Raw genomic sequence first — 12,014 nt, forward strand, 5'->3', positions numbered from 1 at the left:
AGGAAATAGATGTCAAAATAATCACAAATTATCATAAAATTGTAGCTGTGTAAGTACTACAAGTTGAGATGGAGTTTATAGGGGGAATTTGATGTAGATGGGGAAGACATCTCTGAGAAAGTGAAAATTTACTGGAGTGTAGGATCAGAGAGCATGGAGGGGAGGTGCTATAATAATGCCAAAATAGCATTAATACATTTTGTTTCATAACTATTAGCTAATAGATGCTTGGGAGTTTATAGACATTTTAACCCTGCATGTTTTAGTAACTTCATTTTTGGTAGCTCTGTTTTGCAAATGAGAAGATTGAGGCCTCAGGAGAAGCGACTTGTCCTATAGCTGCGCAGCTAATGCTTTTGAGCAGCTACACATGCCAGGCACTGCGCTCTTTACCCTCGTTTTCTCTTTCCCTTCTTACAACAAGCCCAGTAGTTAGGTCCTAGTATTATCCCATTCTGCAGTTGAGGAATGTAAAGTTTGCACTTGACCAAAGTCAGAGCTGCTAAGTGGCAAAGCCAGAACTTAAACTGAGGTCTTTCTGACTTCCAATCCTGTGCTCCTAACCCAAGCGTGTTGCCTTACTATGATGCACAGCTGCCTTCAGTATCAGCATCCTCTAGCCCCAGAGGCTATATTCTTGGAGGTAGATTTGGGCTCAATATGCCTGAGGAACTTTTTGAAAACTAAAATTATAAACTATAGGATTAGTGACTTTTTAACTCATAGATGATATTTAAAGAGATGCTTAAAAAGAAATATTTTTAATTGTGAATTTAGAGGAGATTAATGTATAAATTAAATTGTTCAACTTCTAAGAAGACTTTAACGCTGAGAACCTATGAATTTTTTAATATAAACATGCCTAATTTAAATATATGTAATTCAATACATAAGTAATTTGGTAAAATTGTATAGTAAATATTCTGATAGTAAATCAAAATAAAAAACGAGTTTAAAAAAATGAGTTATATTTGTACCAAGATATTTGAATTTTGCTCATGGAAAACATTTAAAACAAATTTTAAAATATTATTTATGTTTTACCTGTGTTTTTAGCATGTTTGTAAAGCACTTAAAGAGTTATACAGCGTTAACTGTTCAGCCGAAGATGTTTTCAACTTAGATTCTAGCACTGATGAGAAATTTAGCCGCCATTTAATATTTCAACTCCATGATGTGGCATTTAAAGATAACATTCATGTTGGTAAGTATCCTGTTTTTTAAACAGTCATGGAGTAATAGTAAAAGCTCATAGTTTCACTCTCTTCTTCAGTTTTGTTAAGTACTTGTCAGGTTTTATGGGTGTTAACCTATTCTAAAAAAATGAAACGTGATTTTTCATGGTTTTAGGATTTGCCTTTAATTCTAGACCTATCTTCCTATTCTAGACACATTTTAGACACATTAGCCTACCCAGGATATTCTTGGTATTGTGCCTCTTGGTGTAGATACTGGGATGGCCATGCCCCAGTACAGATTTCTGCTCCAACAGGAGTCATTTCAAGAGTTTTCTGGTTAGTAACATGAGAGGCCTAATTCTGGTCTTACCTGCATGCGGCACCTCAGGTCTGGATCGCTCACCTTCACTTCAGCCTGAACTTTCAGTGCATGAGAACTGGGGCTTGGTTTCCAGGTTACATCCAGGCAGTCTTGGTTATTGTTCCAGACCAAACCTTAGGGTTCAGAAGGAATCTAGATGTTTAAGCCTGAAAATGTAACCAGAGTATTTGTTTCAGGACTGGAAATTTAGAGAGAGAGTTCCAGGTATAAAATGAAGTCAGTCCAAACGGGAACAAGTAGGCAGAATGGGAACACCCAAAACCAAGGTCTAAATAGAAGTGTTTATCATGCTGGGGTAGAGCAGGTATTCCTAAATTCAGATAGCAGATCCACTGAAGTTCAAGGAACAGGTAGTGCATTTCAGGACTGCAAATGTCTGACAATTTCAAAGGTAAAAGACATGAACATAATAACTAAAGCTCTGGCATAAGTGTCAGGAACCTTGTGCACTGTGTGCCTAGGGCTCCTGATTAGCTCTGTTTTCTGTTAGCCTAGTTCACTGATCCTCTGGTCTCTCTCATGCAGGTATCAGTAGTTATAGAATCCATCCTGTCCCTCTCTTTACCCAGTCTGTAACCTTGATGGTCATCCACTGTTGGCTCCAGGTACCATCTATGTGTTGGACTTTCAAAACTTTGTCTTCAGTCAAGATTATTGTTCTTGACACCAGAACCATAAGTCAACTTCAAACTCACATGTCCTAGACCAGGCTCCTCGCCCTTCCCCTAAAGCTTGCTGTTTCCCCTGTGGTATGTGTATCAGTGAGTGGTGTCACCATCCACTCAATTACCCAAGTGGAAGTGGTGTCATCTTTGACCTCTAGATACCTTTGTGTATTTAGTCAGCCAGCTAGAGCGATCTGATTACGCCACTCAAGTGCCTCAAGCCCTTCAAGGATAAAGCATTGCCTTCAGGAAAAAGTCCCCGTCCGAGTTTGCAGTGAGGCCCACTGTGCTCTAGCCTCATCTCTCCACTCAGCTCTCCCCATTCTCTCCTTTACTTGGCTCCCACTGGGGCCAGTCTTCTCCAGGCCCGGGGCCTCTGCAGTTTCTCAGGCTGCTGTCTGAATGTGCACGTCTTCAGTTCTCCTGGTCTGTTAAGACTCAGTGTAGGTACCATCACCTGAGAAGCCATTTCTGTCCAGCCCTTGGACTTAGGTGGGTGTTTGGGTGCAGGGACTGCCCAGCGCTTGTGTCAGAGCAGTCACCACTTCCTGAGGCAATTTCCTGGTGTTTTGTTTCTGTTTTTGTCTATCCTACTTAATGTTTCTTTAGGGTAGGACTGTTATTCACGCCTGTATTTTTAGAGCTTATTACATAATATCTTTATCAACAGCTTTAGTAATGTGAGAGTAGCAGGAGCAGCAGTAATAAATACAAGCAGGCATTTAATAAATATTTGTTGAATGGATGACTGAATATTAAGGGGGTTCTGCTGTCAAGCTTGTGGAGGCAGAGCCCTAAGCAAGATAGTTCTTTGTTTCCTTAGACTCCTTATAGCTGGCTCTGTGACTCCTGTCACAGGCTAAACACAGATTAAGAGCTAGGGGAGAGGGGACAAAAACGTGACACGATGGGCAGTCTCTATACTTGCCTTCTGAAAGCAGGTGCATTCAAGCCGGGCTCAGAACCACATTCACCCCGTTGAGCAGAGCTGTAGAGATGGGTGTTGGTGACCATGGGGAGCAGTGGGCGTCCGGTGTGGCTGGTGTGCGAGGCCTAACCAGAGTTGACCAGTGCATTGGCATCGCGGACTCTCTCCTCTGAAGCATGGGCTGTCAGAAGCAGAGATGCAGGGGTTGTGGGAGGGTCCGCACTTTCCCCTCTTGCGCACATCTCTTGGTGACATTTCTAGTTCCTATTGTTAGCCCTTCAGAAAGGGAAATTAGGGGAAGAGTAAGAGATCACAGAATGCTTGCAAAATGTGTACGTTGGGTCTGCCTAAAATACTCTTCTGCCTGCCTGCCTGCCATAGGACCTGAAATGTCTGTGATTGATACTTTCTCGAGTTGTTCCCAGCCATAAAGTGTCCCTGTGTAAATGAGGTGAGGGGGACAATATTGGGGAGGGAAGTAGGAAGCAGAGTAGTTTGCTGGGAGCCCGCATTAGTATTTAGTGTATTAGTTACACTGTCATATCCTGGCCTGTTAGCTCCCTGCCAAAGGTCCGCGGCCTCCCTGGCCTCCTTAGCGCTACTTTTGCACCTGGCTCTGCAACGGTGGCCCTTCTTCTCTTCCTGCCCATCAGAGAGATGTAACTTTGCATTTCCAAGAACATTAACTTGATCATTTTCTATTTGTATTGCTCTGTTGTCCTTGGACACATCGTGATTTCTTTTCACTCAGTATTTACGTAATCTCCCTCTTTCCAGAAATAATCATGCCTGTGTATCATTGCAAGGATCGAATGCTTCTGCTTTCATTTTGATGGTGTTTTTTAAGACACTGGATTTGTTTCTTTGAGTAGGGAAGTAATTAAATCTAATTTGGAGAAAGATTTTTAAATTTAGAACATGTATATCTTATGACTTAAGAGTTCAAACTACTGGTAAATAAAGTGACAAACCCAGACTATACCAGTTTAAAAGATTAAAATTAATTTTTTTTTACAGTATTGCATTGCTCTAGTATTATTTACATGAAGCAGCTTTACCAAATTACTTGATTTTATGGAATAAATAATATGACAGTTTGAAAACATTCCAGATTGTCATACTATCTGTTCCTGGTAAAGATAGGACCACTATTTAGAGCTTTAGACTAAACATTGAAATACACTACATGTGTATAATTGCTTTAGTTCCAAGGCCACAATCCATCCATGACCAGGTACAGGGAGAGGCGGGAGGAGCATCGGTTGAACCGATGGCTGTGAGTTCAGTGTTCTCAGGGCTGCTGTGGCAGGAAAAGGAGGGAGCAAGGTCCCGTGCAACATGCTGACATCCTGACGCAGGGAGCGCGGCAGCGACTCTCTGTGTTCTGTGCATTATCTTGGCAGCACCATTTACTCACATAAACCATCTTTTTTATTGGAAAAGTTTTCATTTTTTTTGAAAAGAAAAAAAATCCTTTCATTCTTTAATCATTGATTGTGAAGATACATTTTACTCAATTTGTATTAATAAAAGTTGTGTGTTTTGGTGATCGTACATTAGGCTCAGACCCATACGAGCAACAGTGACACATCTCAAACCTTCCCCTGTGACCAGGCTGCCTGTCAGTGGGAAATTGAAAGAGTTCAAGATTGCGCAAGAGGGAGGAAGTAACAGGAGAGGAAAGGCACATTACAGTTTGCAATAACAACTCAATGTTAACACCAAAAGTAGAGAAAGAAGCCTTGCTGTCTAAAATTGCTATGTGTAGCCCAGCTGGGTGTGGCTCAGCAGTTGAGCGTCGACCTAGGATCCAGGCAATCAGGGTTCTTCTATTCCCTGTCAGGGCACATGCCCGGGATGCGGGCTGCAGTCGATCAATGACTTTCTCATCATTGATGTTTCTATCTCTCTCTCTCCTTCTCCCTTCCTCTCTCTGAAATCAATAAAGATATATTTAAAAAAATAAAAATAAAATAAAATTGCCATGTGTAGATTGGTGCCTAGATCTCAAGTTATAGTTTGTGAAAAAGAAGAATTAGGTTAATCATAACTTTTTTCCCCAGGGAATTTTGTGAGAAAAATTTTGCAGCCTGCTTTCCATTTAATTGCCAGTGAAGATGATGAAGATGATGGTGGTATTCCAGAGACGACAGGCCATGGATTTTCCCACTTTTCTGAACCACCAGTTAAACAAGAAATTTCCTTCAGCAAAATGTCCACAGATAAGGAGATAGCAGAGAGCTGGACATTGAATTCAGAGGGACTGGAGAGGCCAGTGTCAGCTAAGCTGCACAGCCCTGACCTCTCATTTCTAGTTGTGAAGGATCCTGCAGGCAAAAGGCGTCTCTTTGTAGATCTAGGTGAGTAACATCAACAGCTCTCCGAGACTGTCCCTGTGTGCTGCTGAAAGACTAGTCAGTGCCCACTTGTCACCTGAGGGCTCTTGCTACCACCGCTGGTCCACAGCGACAGTGGGGTCACTAGCAGAATGTGGCGGATGAGCTTGGGTTTCTGTTCAGAGGTCTGAGAGGTCCCTGTGGGCGTAAACACCAGGCTGGCCTGAGCTTCAGAAGGAATGGTTGGGGCTGGGGCCTGGTCCAAATTGTCCAAAACATTCGGATCAGGAGAGTCTTGGCGGAGGACAGCATACCAGCTCTCTCAACACTGCTGTGCGGTTAACAAGGTGAAATAATTTAAAACACACAGAAAAATAGTGCTCTTAGCAAAACAAGGCTGTTGTTTCCTCCACTGACGGGCTTTGCAGCTTTCCAACCGTGATCCAGCTGGTGGCTTCTTCAGCCTTGCTCTCTGCTGCCCTCTGGCGTTTGGTCTCTGAAAAGTACTGGCAGCAACTTCCGCCTGGTCAGGAACACATAGGCACATCAGGACTCTTCATTCAACCAACTTCAATTTGGTAAACTAAAGCTCATTTTATATTGCGTTTCTAGCTGATGAGTTGACAAGCTGTAAATGCAACATTTTTGCCATTGACTGTTAAAGCAACTCAAAGAGCATCAGTGTCTACAGTTGAGGGAAAGTATGTTTAAGGTATAGACGAGATTATCATGCCAGCCAGGCCAAGGCAGGGAAGCATTCCTGCTGTATTGTATGTCTTTCCAGCACCCTAACAACCAAGTACCATAATTTGGGAATATAGTCAGATAGGTGTAAGGTACTGATTTGGGTGAACAAACTTATATGAGTAAAACGTTCTCTCCATGTTGGATTAACATGCAAGAAACTAGGGAAAATGCCAGCAGGAAGTTGATTCAGGGAGAGCACAATGGCCAATCACTACTCTGTCTCTACCCCAGATTATATTAAAGACCCTAAACAGGATTCCCCTCTTCATGACAGTGTTGGCCTTGAAAGTTAGCTTACTGTGCTAGCAAGGAAATCTCTCTGATATGCTTAAAAGAAATGTTGCAGGTGTACCCAGATTTATGTAACAAAGGATCAGGAAATCACTCCCTAAAGTATCCTTTGAAAAGTTCAGAGGATTAATAGTACAGGCCAAGACTTTTTTAGAAAACATTTTTATTGAAGTATAACATTCAGACAGATATATGCATGACTTCAGTGTACAGGTCAATGAGTTACCACAAAATGAACACACCCTGTCACCACACCACCCAAGACAAGAAATGGGTGACTGGGACCCCAGAACCTCTTCCCTCCTGCTCCCCAGAGCTAATCACTAATCTACCCACTAACACCAAAGGTGCGTTTTGCCGATTTTTGACCTTTTTATAATTAGAATCATGTAGTGTGTTGGTGGCATGCATTTTCCCTCCCTTAATGGTGTCCTTAATGAATGAAGTTGTGCACCTTACATAGTAGTAGCAATAGTCTGACTTATCAATGTTTACTTTTTAGGTTAGTGTTTTTTGTATCTCATTAAATTTTTCCCTATCCCAAGGTCATAAAGATGTTCTGCTTATCTTCTAGAAGCTTTATTTATTTATCATTTGCCTTTTATATAAACCTGCGATCCACATGGAATGGATTTTTGCTTATTGGTTGAAGTCAAAATTCACTTTTTTCCCATGTGGGTCTCTATTTGCTTCAACGCTGTTTGTTGAAATAACTGTCCTTTTTCTAAAGAACATCTTTGTCATAAGATCAAGTGTCCATTCGTGTTTGGTCAGTTCCTGGACTGTGTTCTGTTCCATTGTTCTTTTTATCTATTTGGTGCCAGTACCATAACTGTCATAATATGGCTTTTCTCAAAGTCTTGATATCCTATAGAACAAGTCCTCAAACTTTGTTTTTTGAAATTCCTTGGTTGTTCCTGACAATGTGTGTTGCCGTGTAAATTTTAGAGTCAGCTTGTCAGGAATCTGGAAACTTGGGGAGAATTGACATTTGCATAATACTGAGTATTCCAGTCCATGAACATGGTTTGTCCCCCTTAGCTGTTCTCCAGTTTCTCTCAATAATGTTTTATAATTTTCTGAATAGAGATCCTGTAGATCTTTTGTTAGATTTATTCTAGATATTTGATTTTTTGTTTGTATAAACAATAAACATTGATTTCTCACTGTCTGGAGGCTAGAATGCAAGACCAGGGTGCCAGCATGGTCGGTTCTGGCGGGAGCCCTGCTTCTGGATTACAGATAACGGCCTTCTCATCGCTTCCTCACGTGGCTGAGAGAGATGCTTGATGTTTAGATCCCTCCCTCTTCTGAGACTTGGCACCACAAATCCATTCCACCTTGAAAGCTCTCCAATAGCCTCAGACTTTTTTTTCAAACACATCTGTCCAGCTTTTCTATTTATTTACCATAGGAGGTTGCCCCAAAACAATCTAGTTTGCTATTTCTGGATGTGGCATTCTTCCATGCCAATTCCAATTTATTTTAATGTATATATTGCTTTTGTTTACATCTGATAGAAAATTTTTCTTTAAAAAAATATTTATTATATATTTTCATTTGAGGTGATTTTATTCACCGTCATTTTATTATTATTATTATTATTATTTTTAAATATATTTTTATTGATTTCAGAGAAAGTACAGGAGAGGGAGAGAGAGATAGAAACATCAATGACGAGAGAGTCACTGATCGAGCCCACAACCCGGGCATGTGCCCTGGATGGGAATCGAACCCTGATTTCCTGGATCCTAGGTCGACACTCAACCACTGAGCCACGCCCGGCCGGGCCATTTTATTATTTTTTTAAATTAAGGTCTAATTAACACAACATTAGTTTGAAGTGTATGGCATAATGATTCAATATTTGTATATATTGCAAAGTAATCACCAGAGTGAGTCTAGTGGACATTCATCACTACATAGTTACAGAAATGTTTCTTATGATGAGAACTTTTAAGATCTACTCTCTTAGCAGCTTTCAAATATGTGATAGTATTATTAACTATATTTGCCATGCGGTACTTACATCCCCAGGATTTTCTTGTTTTGTAGCTGGAAGTGTGTATCTTTTGACTCCCCTTAACCCATTTGGCCCACCTCCCACCTATGTCAACCATCACAGGTGGCTGTTCTCTGCATCTGTGAGCTTGGTTTTGGTTTGGGTTTTGTTTTTGTTTTTTTAGATTCCACATATAAGTGAGGTCATAGGGTATTTGTTTTTGTCTGACTTATTTTATTTAGCATAATTCCCCTCAAGGTCCATCTATGTTGTCACAAATGACAGTATTTCCTTATTTATTTGGCTAATATTCTATTGTACGTAGTCCCCCCTTACTGATGGGGATATGTTCCAAGACCCCAGTGGATGCCTGAAACTGCAAATAATACTGAACTCTGTATGTATTATGTTTTTGCCTATACATACATACCTATGATCAAGTTTAATTCATAAATTAGGTACAGTAAAAGATTAACAATAATTCTTAACAAAATAGAACAATTATAACAATATACTAAAGTTATGTGAATGTGGTCCTTCTCTTTCAAAATATCTTGTACTGCACTCACTTTTTCACTTAAATGAAGCTCTCGTTGGCATATCTAAATCATCATCATCATTGCTCTTTTGTTCTTTGGGGTCAGTATTAAATAAAATAAGGGTCATTTGAACACAAGCTCTGCAATTCTGGGAAATGATGTGATAACCAAGACCGCTACTAAATGACTAAGAGGCGGTCATGTGAAGGGATGAGTCATGTGACTCGAAGGACGAAGCAGGATGGAGTGGGATTTCATCATATACTCAGGATGGTGCACAGGTTAAATGTATGAATTATTTCAGTAACTTTGCATTTAATATTATCTGAACACAGCTGACAGCAGGTAGCTGGAACTGCAGGAAGCGGGTGAGGGGAGGCTGCCAGGTACATCGCCTTGTTTTGCCCACTCCCTCATTCATGGACACAGGTTGTCTCCGTATCCTGGCCGTTTGTGCGTGTGGCACTGAAAATGGGGGTGCATATGTTTCTTGAATTAGTGTTTTCATTTCCTTCAGATGAATACCAGAAGCGGAACTGCTAGTCATAAGGTGGCTCTATTTTTAATCTTCTGAGGAGCCTCCATACTGTTCTCCATAGTGTGCACCAACTTGCACCCCATCAGCAGCGCGCAGGGTTCCCTCTCCTCCAGGTCCTCATCAGCACTTGTTCCTTAGTCTTTTGATAAAGGCCATTCTAGCAGGTGTGAGGTGATACTTGTATGCCCCTGATGATTAGGGATATTGAGCATTTTCATGAACCTGTTGGCCATCTCTGTGTCTGTTTGGAAAAGTGTCTATTCAGAACCTCTGCCTATTTTTTAATTGGATTGTTTGGGGGTTTTTTGTTTGATTTTTTGCTATTGAGTTATGTTATTGAAGAGACCCCTTTCCCCATTGTACGTGCTTGGCTCCTCTGTTGTAAATTAAATGGCACATGTGTGGGTTTCGACCTGGGTTCTTCATTCTGTTCCATGTATGTGTGTGTGTTTTCGTTGCCAACACCATACTGTTGTGATTACTGTCAGGTTGTAAGAGTTCCTGAGGTCAGGGAGGTGATGCTTCCTGGTTTGTTCTCTTGAGATTGCTTTGGCTATTTGGGTTTTTTGTTGTTGTGGTGGTTTTTTGTGGTTCCATAAATTTTAGGATTGTTCTATTTCTTTGAAAACTGCCATTGGAATTTTTATAGGGATTGCATTGAATCTGTAGATCGTTTGGGGATAGTACTGACATTTTAACAATATTAATTCTTCCAAACCATGAGCTGGAAAAAATCTTTCCTCTTTTTTTTGGTCTTTAATTTCCTTCATCATCAGTGTCTTACAGTTTTCAGTGTAGAAGTTTTCTCCTCCTTGGTTAAATTTATTCCTAGATACTTTATTCTTTTTGATGTAGTTGTAAACAGGATTTTCTTAATTTCTCTTCTGGTAGTTTGTTATTAATGTGTTGAAATGTAACAGATTTCTGCATATTGACTTTGTATCCTGCGACTTTACTGAATTCATTTAGAGTTCTAATAGATTTTTGGTGGAATCCTTAGGGTTTTCTACATATAATATGTCATCTGCAGAGTTCTTCCTTTCCAATTTGGATGCCTTTTCTTTTTCTTGCCTGATTACTCTATGTTGGATAAGTAGCAAAAGTGGGCACCCTTGTCTAATTCCTGATCTTAGAGGAAGTTTTCAGCTTTTCCCCCAAGTATGATGTTGTGGGTTTGTCACACATGGCTTTTATTATGTTGAGATATAGTCTCTCTATACTCACTTTGTTGAGAGTTTAACCATAAGTGGATGTTGAATTTTGTCAGTTGTTTTTTGGGGTTTTGTGGGGGGTTTTGCATTTATCGAGAGGGTCTTGATTTTTACCCTTCATTTTGTTTATCACATGGATTGGTTTTTGGATATTGAACCACCCTCGCATCCCTGGAATAAAGCTAACTTGATCACAGGGTATGATTCTTATAATGTATTGTTGAATTTGGTTTGCTAACATTATTTTGAAGATTTTTGCATCTATGTTACCAGATATATTAACCTGTAATTCTGTTTTCTTATGGAGTCCTCTGGTTTTGCTATCAGGATGATGCTGGCCTTGTAAAATGAGTCTGTGCAGGGCCCTAGGGGTGGTAGCCAGTCAACAACAACCTCCAGTTGTTACATCCTGCGAGATCCAGGAACACAAGGCAATCAAGGGGTACCTCTTGAGTGGCACACTGGGGCCCCAGACATGTAGAAGCTCCCCTCTGGGAGACAGTGGAGCTCTGGAGCACAGAGGTGGGGCCTTTGGCTGGAGTGAGAGGGGGAGTTCACAGGTGGCACCTGCTGAAGAAAAAAGGAAGGAAAAAGAAGATATATGGTGCCCACTGGCTTTAACAAGGCCAGGGGTGAGAACATGGAAGATGGTGCCTGTTGGAAAGGGGGGGGAAGGCCCCCGTGGGCTCTAACAAGGCAGAAGACAGCAGAAAGATGGTGCCCACCAGCCTCCATCCCCAAAGGGGTATCTCAGCAGGGCCGTGCTCCACAAACCATCACTAAAATTAGCACATGGGTCTCCTTTACGTAGTCTGGTGCTTTTCAAAGGACTGCTTGTGTGCTGGGGCCTGGGGAGGGTGTCTGCATGTGAGCCCTCCAAGAGCCATGCCTCAAGTGGCTACAGCCCCATGGGTTTCATGGGTGTGAGCCCGGGTGGTCTTCAGAGCCAGATGTTTTTGAGGTTTTGTCTCAGCCGCTGGCCTTAGAAGTTGGGGTTCCCCAGGAGAAGCTCAGGGTTCCATTTCCTCCCCGATGTGGGTTGCCCTGCCAGGGGTGGGCCTTTCCTACCTGCTTTGATGTGGTTTTCTTTTATTTTCTCTTATGTGAAGGGGGCCTTCCGCCAGATTCTGGGGTTTTCCAGAGGAAATTTTTCTATATATAGCAGTAGGTTCGTTGTTTGCATGGGAAGAGGTGAGT

At 41.3% G+C, this 12,014-nt stretch overlaps 1 protein-coding gene across 7 annotated transcripts in view; it reads left to right on the plus strand.

The window, feature by feature from the left end:
- Positions 1–12,014, plus strand: part of PRIMPOL (primase and DNA directed polymerase) — a 35,152-nt gene that overhangs the window by 10,461 nt on the left and 12,677 nt on the right. For 6 of the 7 annotated variants that reach the window (XM_016211282.2, XM_016211281.2, XM_016211283.2 and 3 more), the window contains 2 exons: positions 1,057–1,204; positions 5,217–5,513. In XM_016211282.2, the coding sequence (XP_016066768.2) occupies positions 1,057–1,204; positions 5,217–5,513 (445 nt within the window). The remainder of the gene's footprint in view (positions 1–1,056; positions 1,205–5,216; positions 5,514–12,014) is intronic. The other variant, XM_016211284.2, reaches the window with a different exon arrangement.

Source organism: Miniopterus natalensis, chromosome 2 (assembly GCF_054644295.1).
Source record: "Miniopterus natalensis isolate mMinNat1 chromosome 2, mMinNat1.hap1, whole genome shotgun sequence".
Taxonomy (NCBI): domain Eukaryota; kingdom Metazoa; phylum Chordata; class Mammalia; order Chiroptera; family Miniopteridae; genus Miniopterus; species Miniopterus natalensis.